Raw genomic sequence first — 20026 nt, 5'->3', positions numbered from 1 at the left:
ATTGTCAGGGGTGGAGTCACTTTCTCCAGAGGCTAACAGTACCAATAAACAGCACGTGTGAGTAATTAGTCTCTGCTGTGTACTGCTGAGAAAGTTTATAAATTCTCGTCCTTAGAGAATCGACAAAGTAAGCCGGCATAAAGTAATCATTGCTTGATTTTCAAAAGTGAATTCATTGTCCCTGTTCTCAACCAACACATTTAAAGTATTATTGAATATTATTCTTTAATACTGCATAATCTCAAAAATCCCGTGAGATCTGGCGACCTCGCCAGGATATTAACTCCTAGCTCTAAAGTTATTCATGAGACAATACTCACTCACCCATACTTAGGTATTTATCATTAAAGTCTATAGGCACTATCTTACTGGTGATTATTAATTCGTTTTTATTAATTTACATAATAGTTTTCACTGTCTGTGATTTGTTCAATTTTCTTTCTTTACCAGTTTAACTATATATAACTGGTCACCACTAACCTGTGCCTATATTCTTTATTCTCGATTATTGGCATCTTTCTCTGCAAAATAGCAGTCAGTCTCTAGTTCAGTTAGACTGACTTAGCATCATGTCTACCAATGTCTATGTACAGGAAGCTAAAGATATGGGGCTTACGGACCCCAAAGAAGTTAAGGATTACGTCCTCTCTCGGTTTAGTTACAAGCAGCAACGCGAGAATGATGCTTGTGAAGAGCATAGAATTCAATGCGAACACGAGCAAGAACAACATGAACATGAGCAAAAACAACGCGAACTCGAGTTAGAACAACGTGAGAGAGAACGTGAATACGAGTGTGAACGTGAGAGAGAACGAGAACACGAACGTGCCGAGCAAGAAGCACGCGAAAAACATGAACTTGAAATGTTGAAGCTCAAGTGAGATTCCTTGGCTTCAGACACATCTGGTGCAGCTGGCCCAAGCTCCACAAGCACTATCCCTGCACATATTATGGCGACCCCACACATCAAGCTTCCTCCATACAAGGAAGGCGAGCGAATCGAGCCATACATAGCTCGTTTTGAAGACATGGCTCAACTTTACCAGCTGGATGAGGCAGCTAAGAGGCTTCAGTTTCTTAGCCTGTTTGAGGGCCCTGCCCTCGATATTCTCCACAGAATTCGTGAAAACAATCTCATGTATGTGATTGAAGGCCGCACTCGTCAAAGCGTACGGTCTCACAGTTGACTACGCCAAGAGTCAGTTCATGAGGGCGCATTTACAGGAAAAAGAGACTGCTGTTCAGTTTCTTGACTGGCTTACTGCTTACTTAGATGAGTGGATGGAGAAAGATGAAACTCCTTCCACGTGTGAGGGGATAATCAACCTTATGCTGCGCACGCAGCTAGAAAAGTTGTGGCCTACTGAACTTATGGCTCACCTTAAGATCTGCCAGGTAAGGGATGCCAGCCAAATGGTGGAGAAGGCTGATCCAGTCTTCACTGCATATGGGTATCAAACTCGTAAGCAGCATACCTGGAACAGGAAAGCTGATAAATCTGGGAAACCGTCTCAGACTGAACCCCAGCAACAAGGCCGCTCTCAGAATAATGGCCAAGGTTCAAAATCGCAGTGGAAGGACCAGGGGCAAAACACTCAGAAACCTGAGTTGAAGCGGTACAACAAGTACCCTAACCAGCACCAGTATCAGCCACACAATCGACCAACGGGACAAACCTTTTCAGCACCAGTCCCAGTGTATCGGAGGCAGGAGGCGAATGCAGCCTTCGTTCCTCAGCAGCAGCACGGCGGTGTTGTCCCTAGCAGTACGGGTACTTCCCCACAATTCTCTAGTCCTCCAGCGACAGTGAACACTCTGCCACAGGTGGTCAATGCTCTGTCTCCCCAGACAGTGAGTACAACCCCTCAAGCATCTAGTTTCAAGGCACCATGTTTGCCGCATCATTTACTCAGCAGCCTAATCAGTGGCTAGCTGCTTCCTCCACAGGCCCTCCCACAGGTGACAGTGCCTTCCTTGTTCAGCCAGGGTTTGTGGGAGACATCCCTGTGAAGGTCCTGAGAGACAATGGGTCCTCAGGTTGCTCTGTCAGGCAGAGTCTAGTTCGGCCTGAGGAGTACACAGGTCAACAGATCCAAGCTAACCTTCTTGATGGATCAGTGAGATTGTTCCCTAAGGCACGTATCCAAGTGGCATCTCCATTTTACACTGGTACGAAACTCGCAGTTGTCATACCAGAACCTTTATTTGACCTTATCATAGGCAATATTCCCAGTGCCAAGTATAGTTGCACTGAAGATGACACTACTCAGACTTCGGTTGCAGTAACCCGAGCCATCGTTGAGGTTCTGAGCTGTGTCACCCCAATGACCACTGAATCGCCGCAAGATCTGATGTGTAGCCAAGTTGTTGTTCAAGAACAACATTCTGACCCGACACTTGCTGCTGTGTGGAAGAAACAAAAGGGTAGAGTGATAAAGTATTCATGGTGAGGTCAAGCCAAGTTCCTTCATAAACAAGGACGGCTGTACCGTGAGTCACGAACACCCCAGGGCGAGGTTCGACTGAAGTTCATCGTTCCCTCTAAGTACCGCCAAGCAGTGTTAGAATGGGGTCATTGTTCAGCCTCAGGAGGTCACATGAGCAAAAGGAAAACCCAAGGTCATATCTGTGCTGACTTTTTCTGGCCAGGGATGGGACGAGAGATAGATAGTTTTGTGCATTCCTGCAATGTGTGTTTACATACCACTAAACAGAGACATGTCCTTCCTGTGCCGTTTGAAACCACACCCGTAATCTCTGAGTCAGTTGAGAGACAGGGCAGTGGTGAAGTGGGTGCAGACCTGATGTCTCACCCGTTGGCCCCACAGGACAGAGTATGTCCAGGGCCTGGACATACATATGTACCGTAGGTTAAGGTGGGAAGTTTGAGAACCCTGCAGAGACAGTCTGAGGCTGTGTATGAATTACCTTGTGGAATGTCTCGAGCTGTGGTCCTCTCAGAGGATTCCCGGAGAATGCACATTATCCACATGAGTGTTCACACCCACGGTGGGTTTTAAAATGTGACCTGCAAGAGATTGGATATGGATTCTCAGCTTCCTGTCATTAATCGTAAGTGTAGTCTTAGGTTAACCAGTAAACTGCTTGTTCTAAGAAATTTGTAAATTCAAGAACTGGCACGTTTCCTGGTTAATAATGTTAGGTTAACTAGTAAACTGCCCTTTCTCAGAGATTTGTAAATTCAAGAACTGGCACGTTTCCGGGTTAATAAGCGTTAACCAGTAAACAACAAGGGTTCTGAGAGATTTGTAATCCAAAGACTACATTTCCTGGTTAATAATAATGTAAGTACTGATTGCTAGGCAGAGAGCAAGAGAGAAATGACACTTTTGATGCTCCACCTTGATTGCTTTTGCAGGTGCAGCTGGCAGGTGCAGCATTGTCGTGCAGTTCAGCTGATTGTCCCTGACGCATGCTGCTGCCTCTTCTCTTCTGCCTCGTCGTCATCACTTACTATTGATTTGCATTATGTAATTTTACACATATGTACAGTTACACCACAACTGTCACACCTACACCATGTATTACATACGTCACGCTACATAACAATTAGTTGTTAATGTAAATATAGCGAACTTTTCGCTCAGTTTGACTTAATTACAGGATTTTTCACCATCGTCACAGAGTTTTTTCCTCAAGCTTGCTTCTATTAACGTAAATACAAGTTTTTTTTCACTCACTGGCGACTGTGACTTTCTTCTGTAGCAGGAGAGCACACACACACCACAGTGTGAATTTTGTGTGACTGAGTTAGGATTTATATGTATGTATACTAAATTTTTTTTTTCCTGAGAAATAAAAATTGATTTTGATGGGGCGTAATGTCACGAATTGGCGCTATTCTCTATTTAAATAAACTCGTGACATTGAACTTTGGTGGGAAACCGCGAATTCTAGTGGAATCCCAGTTAGTATCACTTAGTCAACCGCCACGTATTCACCTGATCGGGAGTGTTTTCAGAATATTTTTCACTGTTTCATCAGTGATCGTCCTTGCATGCAACATTAGCGCTTCTGCCGAGTGATTTGTTATGGGCATGTATCGCTCGCATTAGTTCCGTTAGCAAGAGAGCGGCCGACACTTGCCTCTCTCTCACAATTTGAATTCAGACTTAGAGTGCCGTGAGACTAGGTTCGTTGGCCCAGCTTAGAGCAGCGTGTGTACAGTGAGTTCCTCAATTCCCACCTAGCATGAATCGGCGAGAGGTTCAGCGTGTGTGGCAGTGTCCTTCCTCAGCAATGACACCCAGTCCATTCTGCTTAGCCCACTCTCTGACCAGTATTTCTTTTCGTTTTTCCTAGGTTTAAGTTTAGCTCTTGAGTGAGCAAGTGTGTTCTTGTTATTTGAATTCATTTGAAACATGTAATGTAAATTTGTTTCATTGCATTTAATAAATTTACAGTTCTTTTCTTTGAGCTTGATGTAATGTAAACTTGTGTTTTATTTCTCCACATTAAGCTTATTTTAGTTATAGCTCCTAGTTTGCATAAACGCTTTGCATTATTCATAACTGGTACTTAGGCCAGTCCTTTATTAACTTACATCCGTTGTGCCATCTAGGAGTTAATGCACCGGCAAGAACTTGTGTATCATTAATAGCATTAGGTATTGATTGTCAGGGGTGGAGTCACTTTCTCCAGAGGCTAACAGTACCAATAAACAGCACGTGTGAGTAATTAGTCTCTGCTGTGTACTGTTGAGAAAGTTTATAAATTCTCGTCCTTAGTGAACTAGCGAAGTAAGCCGGCATAAAGTAATCATTGCTTGATTTTCAAAAGTGAATTCATTGTCCCTGTTCTCAACCAACACGTTTGAAATATTATTGAATATTATTCTTTAATATTGCATATTCTCAAAAACCCTGTGACAAGCATGTTTGATTTACATAGACATATCCGTTCATTTGTGTGTACACTTTATTCAAGTTTGCATTATTCATATGGGAAGGTGAGAGAGTGGGTAGGCTTACTGTAATCGACGTTTTTATACATCCTGTTAAGAAGCGGGATTTGCCAGCTAGGTAGTCGAGAAGCTTCTCGATGTTAACCTTAGGTTTCTGGTACGAGACAGAGTTGCCAATTTGCCTGCTGTTTGTGAGCGTAGTTGTTTCGTAAGTTATGCACTAATTTTTGTGCTCTTTTTCTTTATAATGTTTTATATATATGATTCCTTGGTAAATTATGTATTTTAATTAAAGTTTGTATGCTAAATAATTTAGAGTGTTGTGCAGTGTGGGAAAGCCCTGGCATGTTTTGGTTGTCTCGAAGTTGGTAACTGTGCTCTCTCTCTCTCTCTCTCTCTCTCTCTCTCTGGAATACACCAGAACTGTGGAAAAATGTAGAAGTTGCTAGAGTAATGCAAGCTTATATGAGGATGGGGAAGAGACTAGAGTGAGTTCAGGCAGCTTTCAGTTCAGTTTGAGTGTAGTACAGTGTCAGTGCAGTGTCAGTGAAGTCTGTATATTTTCGGTTCTTGTGAAAACAGTGAAATGTTGTTGGCAAATAATGAAGAGTTATTGAAGTTTGTATATCATCAGACTTATGAAAATAGTGAAGTGCTGTCATCAAGCATTAAGTGTGATTGCGGTTAGTAAAGTTTGTATAGTGCTTGTGAAAACAGGGAAGTGAAGTTAGAAAGCATTAAGTGTAATTTCTTGGAAAATAAAGACAGTGAACTTAAAAAGCCAGTGTCTATTTACAATGCCTGAGCTGATCCTGTGTACTGTACGCCTACAGGCCAACCATAGGAAGAACAACTCACTGGGCAATGTCCTTCCTATACTGTACTACCGCTATTGGAGCCTGTGGCAGTGTGGGGACGTGGACTTAACACTGGTGTCAGGAGTGAGAATTAAGGGCTGCAGTGAGTTTAATCTGCGACATGGAGGCAGAAGATGTGCAGATAAGACCCTAAGCTGGGCAGGAGGAGGAGGAGGTGTCCCTGGCTGCAATTGTGAAGCTATTACAAGCTTTAAAGAAAGAATTCCAAGAACAATTACACGCCCAGAGTGGACAATTACAGGCACAAAAGAAAGAACTTAAAGAACTGTTACAAGCACAAAGTGTACAACTGCAGGCACAGAATGAAGGACAGAAAGAACGATATTAACAGCTTCAGGAGCCATTACAGGAGCAACAGAGGGAATTAAATTGAGGATGCAAAGACAGCTGGATGCTTTCATGGGGGAAATGAAGGAATAGCAGCAGAGGTTGGAGGAAGAAGTATTCACTGAGCTACAGCAGCAGAAGCGTGAGGTAAGCAGGAACGTGATGGAGTTCAGACAGCATATAGACGACCAGGTGAAGCATGTAGACAACCAGCTGAAGATTAGCGAGGGAATAGTGACAGAGTGCAGACAACATGTAGACAACCAGCTAAAAATTAGTGAGGGAATAGTGATGGAGTGCAGACAGCATGTTGATAACCAGTTGAAGCATATAGTCAACCATGTGAAGATAATTAGTGAGAAAATTGAGGCTATAGAGAAATACTGCACTGCTGAGCCTAAGGTTAATGTAGAGGGAGCATATGAGAAGAATCAACATCATATGGTGAATCTTGACGTATTCCAAGCATCTAAAGGTAGCATTAAAGGACTGAATAATCAGAATGTAGGAGATTTAAGTCCTGGACATATTTATGATGCCTCGGTTTTTAGGCCCCAAACCAGCGAAGTGCATGGCTATAATGGGGGTCCAGTTAAAGAGAAACCTCAGGAATTTGATGGTAGAGTATCTTGGGAAGCTTACCGTGCACAGTTTGAGTTACTTGCTGATCAGAATGGTAGGGATGATAGGCAGAGGGCAGTGCACCTTGCTACAAGCGTTTTAGGGTGCTGCAATGGAAATTCTGGGCCAGGTGTCAATGATGGAGAGGAAGATTTATCAGACACTACTAGAGGTGCTGGAGTACAGATATGGGACTATGTACCAGACTGAGGTTTACAGAGCAAGATTCCAGGGCCGTGTACGGGCTCGAGGAGCATCCCTAAAGCAGCTTGCTCATGACCTGGAGAGTATGGCATACAAGGCATATCCGGGAGTAGCACCTAACAGGTTGGCTATTCTTCTGAGGGACTAGTTCATCGATGCTCTTGATAGTGCAGAATTGAAAGTGCATGTGAAGCAGGCACAACCAAGAAGCATGCAAGAAGCACTAATCAGGGCTCTAGAATTTGAGTCTTACGTCAGGTCCAGTACATCAACTTTTCAGGCAGGTCGTAGTGCAGGATTCAGGGCAAGGAAGGGGCAGGTATGTGAAATGTAAAAAATTGTAGGAAGTTGCTGGTACTGTGAAAAGCCAGGACACAGAAAAGAGGACTGCTACAAGTGGAAGAGGGAACAGAAGAAGACCGGAGGAGGCTGCTGGTTCTGTGGGAAGCTGGGACACAAGGAGGAGGATTGTCACAAATGGAAGAAGGAGCAAGAACAGAGCAGTGCTAGGAAATCTTCAATTGTAACAAAAGCGTGTTGGACATGTGGTGAAGTGGGACACTTCAGTTTTGGGTGTCCAAAGAAGAAAAAGGACGATAAGAAGAAGGCTGTATAAGACCAGAAAGAAGCGGAAAACTAGTGGAGGCTGGCATGAAGGGGCAACCACCAGCCAACTTTTCCCAAGTAGCCCCACCATCGAGAGAATGGCAATCGACAGTTTGTGAATAGAAGGAAAGAAGTGTTCCCTGGTGATTGATTCGGTTTCAGACTCTGTGAGGCCTGATGTGTTACAGCATCGGTATCTGCCCGAGTCATCAGAACAACTGTGTGGCGTAACTGGACACTGCGTGGAACTGAGGGGACCCCTGGATGTCTGGATTGAAGTGGCAGGGCAAGAGGCTACTCTTCCAGTCTATGTGGCCGACATGAAGGATCCCTGCCATCTGGGTCTGGACTATCTGATGTCCATGAGATGTGAGCTGGACTTCTGCTCCATGAAGCTGAAGGTCTGAGGAAGGTCGGTTCCCGCCACGGCAATGAAATGTACCAGTTCTGGTGGTGAGGTGAGGGCGCTCTGCATTACAGTGATATCCCCCAAATCAGAACTGTTGCTTCAGTGTAAGGTGAGCTGCTCTTTTGACAGCCATCTAGGGGTGATGGAGTCTGATGTACAGTGCAAGACAAAGGCCGGAGAGATGGTGGGGAGAATTCTGGTGGAAACAGGTGTAGGTGAAGTGCTGGTTGTGGTGGCCAGTTTCTCCCATGAGCCACAGAAGATCAATGAGGGAGAAATTCTGGGACTGTGCCAGGCGGTGGACATTGAATGGCATCAGAGGAAGGCCTGTAAACGGAATGTAGTCAAAGAAGATGGGTATCTGCCAGAGCACTTACAAGACCTTTTCTCAAGTAATTGCCAATGCCTGGATGGCTCACAAGTGCTGAAGCTGAGGCAGCTGCTGATGGGGTTTGCTGATGTTTTTTTTCACCGGAGACCTAGACCTGGAATGCACTGATCTGGTGGAGCATTGTATAGACACTGGGGATCACCACCCAATTATACAGCCAGAGCGGAGGATGGCGCCAGCCCAATGGCAAGAAATGGAGAAGGTGATGGAGAATCTCCAAAGTCAAGGAGTAATAGAAAAGTCTAGTAGTCCTTGGGGATCAGCAGTGGTTCTGGTAAGGAAAAAGGATGGCTCAGTAAGGTGCTGTATAGATTATTGAGCCCTGAATGAAGTGACATTGAAGGATGCATACCCCTTGCCAAGAACTGATGACACCCTGGATGCTCTGTCAGGTGCAAAGTGCTTGTCTACCCTTGACATGAAGGCAGGATACCACCAGGTCAAGGTTGCAGAGAACGACAAGGAGAAAACAGCCTTTTCGTACAGGCGGGGTTTATGGCAGTTTAAGTGATGCCTTTTGGCCTCAATGCCCCAGCTACTTTTGAGTATCTAATGGATTGCGTTCTGAAAGGCCTGCACTGGCAGACAGCTATCATCTATCTGGACAGTGTAAGTGTGTTTGGATGGCCATTCGACCAGAAATTGAAGAGGCTGTTGGAGATGTTAAACAGTACCGGTATCCAAGCAGCACACCTCAAACTGAACCCCAAGAAGTGCTACTTGTTTCAAAAGAAAGTAAAGTACCTGGGACACATTGTAGGCAGAAGCGGTGTCAGTATTGACCCGGAAAAAGTGGCGGCTGTGAAAAAACGGCTAGTTCCAACTAGCGTGAAGGAGCTACGGGTTTTCCTTGGCTGGTGTATCTACTACCGGCATTTTGTCACGGACTTTGCAATGATAGCTGCACCTCTGCACAAGCTGTTGGGAAAAAGGTGAAGTTTACATGGACAGCAGAGACTCAGAAGGCCTTTTTTGAACTCTAGCATGCATTGGCAAGCTCTCCCATATTGCCATACCCAGACCAGAATCAGCCATTTATCTTGGATTGTGACGCTAGTGACCACGGTAATGGTAGACCCCTGTTGCAGAAGAAGGATGACAAGGAGTATGTGGTTGCGTATTACAGCAAGAAGCTCAGCCCACTGGAGCGGAACTACTGCGTGACCCATAAGGAGCTCTTGGCAGTGATGAAGAGCCTTGATTTCTTCCATCCCTACCTGTATGGGTCCTACTTCATCATCAGGATGGGCCATGCAGCACTGAAATGGCTGAAAATGCTAAAGAATTCAGAACAACAACTGACACATTGGCTTGTAAAGCTAGACCAGCACAGTTATGAGGTGCAGCATCATCCTGGGCGGGTACATGGCAATGCTGACAGCCTGGGTCGTTGGCCTTGTAATCCAGAGTGCCGGCAGTGTATTAAAATGGAAGATCATAGTAAGAAATGCAGCTGTACTGGAGAGATGGCCAACATCAGATGAAGCAGACCTGAAGAGGATGCAGAAGGAGGATGAAGATTTATTAGCAGTGTTATAGTGGCTGCAGCAGAGTACAGTGTGACCATCTTGGGAAGATAATTCCAGGTTAAGCCCTGCAACCAAGAGCTACTGGAGTCAGTGGCACTTTCTTCGTTTGAATAGTGGACTACTGGAGCATCAGTGGGAGACACCTGATGGCCTCATCAAGCATTGGCAACTGGTGGTTCCAGAGAAGATGAGGTCCGAGATCTTGGATGAGTCCTATAACCAGGTAACTAGTGGGCAACTGGGAGTGAAGAAAACTCTAAGCCGGCTGCGACAGAGATTCTACTGGATTGGCATGCGTCAGGATGTTGAAGAGTGGCGTCAGGCCTGTGATGTGTGTTGTGCCAAGAAGGGACCCAAGAAATGTGGTTGCACCCCCTCTTCAGCTGTACCAGATAGGTGCACTGATGGAAAGAGTCATGGTGGACATTGCTGGACCTCTGCCACTCTCTGAAAGAGTAAACAGGTATATATGTGTCGCCGTGGACTGCTTCACAAAGTGGTCAGAAGCCTATGCCATCCCTGATCAAGAGACTGCGACTGTTGCTCAGGTGTTGGTTGATCAGTTTTCTGTCATCCTGGGATGCCACTAGAGCTACATTCAGACCAGGGCAGAAACTTCGAGTCTGCTGTGTTCCATGAGTGCTGCAAATTATTGGGGATCAAGAAGACCAGGATGACCCCACTAAGGCCACAGTCAATTGGGATAGTGGAGAAATTCAACTGGACCCTAGGAAAGAACTGGCCAAGTACTGCGTAGATGGACACACAGAATGGGACCAGAAATTACTTATGTTGCTGCATATCAGTCTGCATCCCATGAGTCTTCCGGCTACACACCTGGAAAACTGATGGGCCATACGTTATGCTTACCTGTTGACTTGTTAACCCTCCAACTCCCGTTGACATATATATATATATATATATATATATATATATATATATATATATATATATATATATATATACATATATAGCCAGACGCCTCAATCCCGATGGGGTGGCCACAAACAAATCGCCTCCAAGTCGCCCTGTGCCCCGCCATCTCACTGCCCTGCTCCCAACTCACACCCCCCTCTCTCATATACCTCTCCACCCCATCCCTCCATCTCATCCTTGGCCTCCCCCTCCCTCTTCCCCCCTCCACCTCACTCACATACACTCTCTTCGTCAGTCTTTCACCCTCCATCCTCTCCACTTGGCCAAACCACCTCAGTGTGTTCCTCATAATGCTTCCTATCACATCCACATCCACACCACAACACTCCTTTATATCCTCATTCGTCACCCTGTCTCTCCATGTGACTCCACAGGCTCCTCTTAAATAACTCATTTCCACTGCTCTCACTCTTGACATGTGTCCTTCCAACAACATCCAAGCTTCACTTCCATACGTTAGAGTTCGTATCACAATACTGTCATGTAGTAACTTTTTCACTTCCATGCTCACTTGCCTGTTTCTTATAACTGCTTTCAAAGAACCAGCAACCTTTCATCCCTGCTGTACCCTTTCAAGCACTTCACCCTCCAAACCTCCATCCTTACTCATCACACCACCCAAGTACTTAAAGGTACTCACATTTTCCAATTCCTCACCATCCAACCTCGCTGTATTCACTAACTTCACCTCTCTCAAAGACCATCACTTTACTCTTCCCTACATTCACCTTTAGATTCCGTTTCTTACACCATCCACCAAGCCTTGCAGCTCCCCTTCGTCTTCACTCAGCAACACAGTATCATCTGCAAACAACAGTACAGGGAGTTTCCAAACACTATCCTCTCTCACCAGGGCCACTCCAACATCCACCACCCTACCTTGTACCTCTTTTATTACCCAATCCATGTACAGATTGAACAACCATGGAGACATGACACATCCCTGCTTCAACCCAACTTTCAAAGAGAAAAATTCACTTTGTTCATCATCCACACACATTGCAGCCTTCGCACCATCGTACATACTCTTCACAGCATTCAACAACTTCCCATCTACTCCATATATTCTTAACACTTTCCACAATCCTTGTCTGTCCACCCTGTCATATGCTTTCTCCAAATCCATGAAAGCCGCATACAACTTCTTTCCCTTCTCTAGAAATTTTTCACTAAAGATCTAAGAATGAATATCTGATCTACACAACCTCTTCCCTTCCTAAAGCTTCCCTGTTCTTCTCCAACTAATTTCTCTGTTCTTTCTCTAACTCTGTCAATAAGTATCCTACCATACACCTTTCCTATTATCCTAAGAAGACAAATGCCCCTATGATTACCACACACTTCTTGTTCCCCTTTTCCTTTGTACAAGGGAATAATTATACTTGACTTCCAATCCTCAGGGACTCTACCTTCCTCCCAGGCCAATCTGCACATCTTCCACATCCATTCTACTACTATCTCTCCCCCATGCTTCAGCATTTCACCACACACTCCATTAATTCCTGGGGCTTTCCCTGATTTAACTTTCTTCATTGCTTCCACAACTTCTATCCTACTGATTTCTTCCTGTCTTCCCACCTCCCTCCTTCTCCCAGCCATTCCCCAGCCACTTATACTCGCATTACTTCCATCCTCTATGTTCAACAATTCCTTAAAGTGTTCTCTCCATCTGCTCACTTTTTCTCCCTTCTCCAAAAGTAATCTACCATTTTTATCTTTCACTCCCCTGCTAACTTCACTTACACCCTGTCTTACTCTTTTCACCTCTTTCCAGAACATTTTCTTACAGTCCCTCCACTTTACACTCAAATTCGTTCCAAATTCCTCATCCACTCTCTTCGTACTCTCTCTTACTAATCTTTTCACCTCTCTCCTTCTTTCTACATCTAACTCTTTCTTCTGCCTCTCAACTTCTTCCACGCCCCTATTTCTCATCCATTCATTGTATGCTTTCTTCTTTTGTGCCACAGCCTGTCTCACCTCTTCAGTCCACCGTGCTGTTCCTTGCACCCCCCTCCATCTTCTCTTCCTTCCACACACCACATCACATGCTCTGCATATTTCTTCTGTAAAAATCCTACACACTGTAGCACCAGTCGAGCAGGGCAGTACTCCTGAGGTGGATGGAAAGCTGATGACAGGGAGTGCTGGAGCTCTCGTTTCATCAGCCCTCAGGACTAGTTCCTGACCATCCCCCTTTGTTGAACTTTTTCAGTGTCTCAGTTACACAGAGAGTAGGCCAGCATGCTCTCCAGTACAAATTTCTCTAACTATCTTCACCAAACTACATGCACAGTACACACTACACTTCCTATTCAAAATTCACCAAAAATGGCGTCGATTCATCAAGCCTCGGAGTCCCCAGGGGGGGGGACCATAAATGCCCCCGCCATCTGCCCCTCTCCCGGTGACGACTCGAGGTGCCTGGAACCACTGTCTGACTCTCTTCTTCTTCATTTCTGCAACATTCGCGGCCTTTCATCAAATTTTCGCTCTGTTGAGCACCACCTCTCCTCCTCTAAACCTCACCTTCTTTTTCTAAGAGACTCAGCTGTCTGGGGCAACTGACAGCAAACCCTTTTCTGTATCCTCCTACTTTCTCTATACTCATTTCAAAGCCAAAGGTGGCTGTTGTGTATACATACGCAATGACTTATCTTGCTCTCGTGTTCCTGAACTTGATTCTTCTGAATTCTCCACACTCTGGCTTCGGCTTTCCTGTCATTCTCTGACTAAATATATCTGTGCTGTTTACTTATCCCCTAATTCTACTGACTATCAAATATTCTTCGACTATCTTACCTCTACAATGGAACACATTCTGTCCATTTCTCCTTTCTCTGAAATCTCCATTCTTGGAGATTTCAATGTTCACCACCACCTTTGGCTCTCCTCTCCTTTCACGGATCCACCTGGTGAACAAGCCTACATCTTTTCTATCCTTAATGACCTAGAGCAGCTTGTACAGCACCCTACCCGTATCCCTGACCGCCTTGGAGAGAGCTCCAACATACTTGACCTCTTCCTCACAACTAATCCTTCTGCTTACTCTGTTAATCTTTTCTCTCCATTGGGCTCCTTCGATCACAACCTTATTACCTTAACCTGGCCCATCACTCCCGTATGGCCTGTGGACCCTCCAGGGAAACGTCGTTTGTGGCATTTTGGAGCCGCGGACTGGGAGGCCCTCAGGCAGTACTTCTTTGATTTTCCCTGGAATGATTATTGCTTCCATGGCCGTGAGCCATCTGAGTGTGCCTTGCACATTACGGAGGTTATTCTCTCGGGCATGGAAGCATACATTCCATTCTCATATCCTTTGACTAACGCAAGAAAGCCTTGGTTTAATCACGCTTGTTCTAATGCTGTCCGCAACAAGGAGAAGGCCTACAAAAGGTACCGGAGCCAACCCACCCCTGAATCTCATCATCTTTACGTTTCTGCCCGGAATCGTGCTAAGTCTGTTCTTCGCTCTACTAAAAATAATTTCATCCATACTAAATGCTCTCAACTCTCCAACTCGAATTCTTCCCGCTCCTTCTGGCACCTTGCCAAAAATCTTTCTAACAACTTTACCTCATCATCCTTCCCTCCTCTTTTCTACTCTGATGGTTCTGTAGCTATTTCTTCTACTGATAAAGTAGATCTCTTCGCATGGACTTTCTCCTCCAATTCCACCTTAGACGATTCTGGTGCTGTTCCTCCATCATTTCCCCCCTCTGACTTCCTCATGGCTGACATTAAAATTTCTTCAGTTGATGTATTTTCTGCCATCACTGGCCCCAGTACTAACAAGGCATATGGACCTGATGGAGTCCCTCCTGTTGTTCTCAAGAACTGTGCTTCTGTGCTTACACCCTGCCTAGGCAAACTCTTTCGCCTTTGTCTGTCAACTTGTACCTTTCCTTCTTGCTGGAAGTTTGCTCTCATTCAGCCAGTCCCAAAGAAGGGTGACCACTCCCAACCCTCCAACTATCGTCCAATTGCTTTAACGTCCTGTATTTCAAAAGTTTTCGAGTCAATTCTTAATAGAAAAATTTTAAGGCATCTTTCCTATCACAACCTTCTTTCCAATCATCAGTATGGGTTCTGTCAGGGAGGCTCCACTGGCGATCTTCTCACCTACCTTTCAGACTCCTGGTCATCCCCCTTTCGGGACTTTGGCGAAAGCTTTGCCATTGCACTTGACATCTCAAAGGCTTTCCATCGAGTCTGGCATAAATCTTTAATTTCCAAACTGCCCTTCTATGGTTTCTATCCTTCTATCTGTGCCTTCATCGCTAGCTTCCTTTCTGGTCGTTCTATAGCCGCTGTTGTAGACGGCCATCGTTCTTCTCCTAGATCTATCAACAGTGGTGTTCCTCAGGGCTCTGTCCTATCACCAACTCTCTTCCTTTTATTCATCAATGATCTTCAAAGCTGTACATCTAACCCTATCCACTCATACGCTGATGACTCCACCCTTCACCTTTCCATTCGGTTCCCGCAACGCCCATCTCAACAGTTACTTCAAGAAACAAGGGGTGAGGCTATGGCACACCTAATGTCTGACTTGGCTCGTATCTCTGACTGGGGTAAAAATAATATGGTTGTCTTTAATGCATCTAAGACTCAGTTCTTACACTTATCAACCCGACAAAATCTTCCACAGGTATACCCACTAATGTTTAATAATATTCAGCTTAATCCTGCATCATCCTTGAACATGATTGGGGTTTCATTTACTCAGGACTTATCTTGGAAAGATCATATTACATCTCTTGTAAAATCTGCTTCCAAGAGATTGGTTGTGCTAAGCCGACTCCGCTCTTTCTTTACCCCTGCACAATTGTTGACTCTATACAGCGGTTTTATCCGCCCCTGTGTGGAGTACAACTCTCATCTGTGGGGAGGCTCCCCACATACAGCTCTTCTCAATAGGGTGGAGTCAAAGGCTTTTCGTCTCATTAACTCTCCTCCTCTTACTGACTTCCTTCAACCTCTGTCTCTTCGCCGCACTGTTGCATCTTTATCTTTTTTCTATCACTACTTTAATGGTCACTGCTCCTCTGAACTGTCTGTTTGCATTCCTCCACCTCTACGACGGGCGCGTAGCACCCGTCTGGCAGCAAACTCTCATCCCTTTTCTGTCCAACTCTCTACTGCAAGAGTTAACCGTTACTCCCAGTCTTTCATTTATGCAACAGGTCAGCTCTGGAACTGTCTCCCTCTGTCTGTATTTCCTGCTGCCTATGATCTCCAGTCTTTCAAACGCAGTGTGTCCAGGCATCTCAAAATGATCGGATCTTGAATTTGGCTCTCTATTGTATTTTGCTTTTCTCTTGGAAGGAACTGTTACTGCGGGCTCATGGCCTTTGGTTCCTTCTTCCTCGCATAAAAAAAAATTATATATATATATATATATATATATATATATATATCTCTGAACGTTTTGTCTCTGTGACTCCCATTGATGTATAGAAATGCACTGCAATTGCAAGGTCTGTCATTTACACATTTTTCAAATTTCGTGCCTGATTTTTGGTACATTTACACAGGACACCTTCCTCTACTCGATGCCAAGCAGGGACAATGCCTTATCCCACGTGACCTCCCCTCCTCGCACTCCATTGTCTCGGTAACTCACCTGTTACCAGTGACCTGGCCAGTAAAGACATGTCGCGCCTCGGTACGAAATTCAAGGCCAGAGTGATTTCCCAATCAGTGACAATGTGGACAAAGTTTATGTAGTGTTAGAGGAAGAAACAGTTATAAATGATGATCAGGTAATATCGGCAAAAACAAGGTGCGGTATGTTGGTGTGTTTAGTGAGTGAAATGACTCATATATTGCCTATATTACTATGTGAAAACTAATATACTCCTGTACTACATATAAATTCATACCAAATAAATAAATAAACACCATTATGAGTGGTTTAGAATCGTTACTCCTCAGAGAGAACATGTTTTCTCTGGAGCCAGACCCCATAGAAAACACAGCCAGGTGAGGGCACTGTCACCTGTACCTGTATTTTGAAGCTCAGGTGAGCGATTTCTCTATGAATTTTCGATGTTTCATAAAAAGCAGAGGTCTTAGCCAAAAAAAAAAAAAAATCGAAAATCTGCTGGGACTGGGGGAGGTCGTTGGTTAAAAATCTGCCAGGGTAGGGCAGGTTAATGGGAAGACCACCTGGTGAAGGGCTGTCTACAGACACCTCCAGCTATGCAAAGCATCTTCAGGAAAGGCTGGCTGAGGTTCATCATCAAATGCGAGGAGCCCTTAAGTTTTGAGGAGAGGTGATGAAGTGCAAGTATGATGCTAAGGCATGTGAGGTGAGCTTCAAGGATGATGACCAAGTTTGGTTATACTGTACAATCCTCAGTGAAAGAAAGGACAGTCACTGAAGCTGCAGAGCCCGTGGGACAGGCCTTGCACTGTGTTGAACCACCTATCAGATGTAATATATCGGATTCAGGGAGGCAGGAAGTGTCGCCCAAAGGTGGTACATGTGAACCGTCTCTGGCAGTACCATGGGCCAGGAGAGTACAGCTGGGATGTTTCCGAGGAATCATGCTCTCCTGCAGCCGAGGATGTTGAGGAGGACCATGGAGCTGAAGTGCAAGAGGATGGTGACAGTTTCCGGAGGGAAGAAGTTAATCAGGAAGAGAACCAAGACCTTCCTGGAGAAATGGACTGTGTGGAAGAGCAAGGACATTATTGGAAGCGGCATAGAAAAAGACCTGATAAGTTGAAGGATTATTTTGTGTTTAGGTAGATGTTTCATTAGGATTATGTTTGCATATATTGAGCAATTTTGTCGGAACGACAAAGAACTAGGGAAGGGGTAGTGTTAAGAAGCGAGATTTGCCAGTTAGGTAGTTGAGAAGCATGTTGACGTTTATCGTAGGTTCTGGTAAGAGTCAGAGTTGCCAGTTTGCCTGCTGTCTGTGAACGTAGTTGTTTCGTAAGTTATACTTTAATTTTTGTGTTCTTTTTCTTTGTAATGTTTTATTTATTTGATTGCTTGTTAAATTATGTAATTTAATTAAACTTTGTTTGCTAAATAATTTAGAATGTTGTGCAGTGTGGGAGAGCTCTGGCATGTTTTGGTTGTCTCCTAGTTGGTAACTGTGCTCTCTCTCTCTGTGGAATATACCAGAACTGTGGAAAAATGTAGAAGTTTCTAGGGTAATGCAAGCTTATATAAGAGTAGGGAAGAGACTAGAGTGAGTTCAGTCGGCTTTCAGTTCAATTTGAGTGTAGTGCAGTGTCAGCACAGTGTCAGTGTAGTTTGTATACTTTTGGTACTTGTGAAAACAGTGAAGTGTTGTTGGTAAGTAGTGAATAATTATTGACGTTTGTGAATCATTGGAACTTGTGAAAATAGTGAAGTGTTGTTGTCAAGCATTAAGTGTGATTGCAGTTAGTAGAGTTTGTATAGCTCTAGTGCTTGTGAAAACAGTGAAGTAAAGTTGGAAAGCATTAAGTGTAATTACTCGGAAAAAAAAAAAGATAGTGAGCTTAAGAAGCCAATGTCTATTTACAACGCCTGAGCTGAAAACAGTCAAGTTTGAAAGCATTAAGTGTGACTACTTGGAAAATAAAGACAGTGAACTTAAGAAGCCAGTGCCTATTTACAACACCTGAGCTGATTCTGTACACCTACAGGCCGAACATAGGAAGAACAACTCACTGGGCAACGTTCTTCCTGTACTGTACTACTGCTGTTGGAACCTGTGCCAGTGTGGGAACGCGGACGTAACAATACTAACAATAATACGGGTTTGTTGCCTGCAGTGGAACATCATGAAGCTGCAATGTGTGTGTGTGTGGGGGGGGAGGGGGGTATAGCCACTTACCTCTTTGTTCATTATACACTACATTTTCAATTAGGCTTTCTGGTCGACCCGTTAAATCATCATTCATAAGCGCTTCCTTGACCGCCTCCCATCCATTTGTGATGACGACTCTCTGGGTGCCAAAGTAGAGCCCCACCACAGGCCCGTAGGTGTCGGAAAGGCGCCACATGTGTTTGTGAGGCAGGTGTGTCTCGACAAAGGGCAGGTACCCGACCAGTGGCAGGCCTTGAGGACCTGCACACACCAAGGACACAATTATAGTTAGTATTACAGGCCTATTCCGTTTTGTGATGGAGGCTTTGTACCATATCTTCTATACAGATTGATAGTGCATCTTACACGTTAACTTTCTCGTATACGATATTTATATAAGATTGTATTAATAACATATAGTAGAACACAGGTGTAATGTGGGGATTAAATCACTAAAGGATAGGTATTAGGAAATTTCCAGAGTCATTAAGAATATGATATTAATTCCGCTCCTCCTCGCAGGTAACTAATGCAAGTGCAGAAAAAGGAGCACTACAGCTGTTCGTTATTTCAGACAGATTTCATCATATAGTCAAACTTAGTGTTTGTGCGAATTTGGTTCCAAAACCCATAAGTTAATGTTGAATCTGCAACAATTGTCACTAGGATACTCGCGATTTTTTTTTCCAGGTTATTCTTTCAAAATTTAGCATTTTATTCCATTAGCTCTATATACCCCACCCTTATGAAACAGACATGAAATACCTGCAAGGTGTGATAATGAATTTTTGGTAATTGTCTCACAAACTTGAATAAGTGACCATTGATTTAGCTGTTGCTTTCTGTAAATCAGCAACGCCTGTTATTGACATATATCACCGGACAACACCACTCATCAGAACAATATCATGCAACATAACACCATAACAAGGGCAATAGTAAAGTTATATGACCTACCAACCGCCAATTCCTGGTTGTGCTCATAAATATGCCTAAGGTGAAGTAACATGCAAACAAGAAGTCTTGCTTCATATTTGACAAAACCACAGTAGAAACTCGCAACATAAAATCAAAAGTGCATGGATATGAAGCAGTGTGTAAAATTACTGTTGAAAATGATGTGATTGGTTTCAACTGTCAGAGAGCCTCTGAAGATCAGGAGAGAGTGGTCGTCCATCGATATCAAGAAGTAAAGAGAACACACAGTAGCTCAGTTCAGTGCTCTCATGCATACATACCAACGTCTGACCACTTGTCAGGCCATGAGAAACCAGTCTTCCATTTGGCTCAGTTTAAGCCAAATCGACAGGTCATGTGCAGCCGAGACACGTAGCCGGCCGTTTATTCTACGCGTCCTCACAGATAAGCAATCCGGTATGGGCATCGT

At 44.3% G+C, this 20026-nt stretch overlaps 1 protein-coding gene across 1 annotated transcript in view; it reads right to left on the bottom strand.

Annotated features, from left to right (window-relative positions):
- The window catches only part of LOC145408928 (methyl farnesoate epoxidase-like), a 156094-nt gene extending 137199 nt beyond the window's left edge, over positions 1 to 18895 (bottom strand). The window contains exon 1 of the mRNA XM_080279508.1: positions 18667 to 18895. Within this exon, the coding sequence (XP_080135634.1) occupies positions 18667 to 18835 (169 nt within the window). The 5' untranslated portion in view covers positions 18836 to 18895. The remainder of the gene's footprint in view (positions 1 to 18666) is intronic.
- Positions 18896 to 20026: the final 1131 nt, after the last annotated feature.

This window comes from Coenobita brevimanus, chromosome 79 (genome assembly GCF_032717465.1).
Source record: "Coenobita brevimanus isolate Jiangsu-jjx chromosome 79, ASM3271746v2, whole genome shotgun sequence".
Classification (NCBI taxonomy): Eukaryota; Metazoa; Arthropoda; class Malacostraca; order Decapoda; family Coenobitidae; genus Coenobita; species Coenobita brevimanus.
Note: the sequence above shows the minus strand (reverse complement) of the source record. Positions and strands in the feature narration are given on the sequence as shown.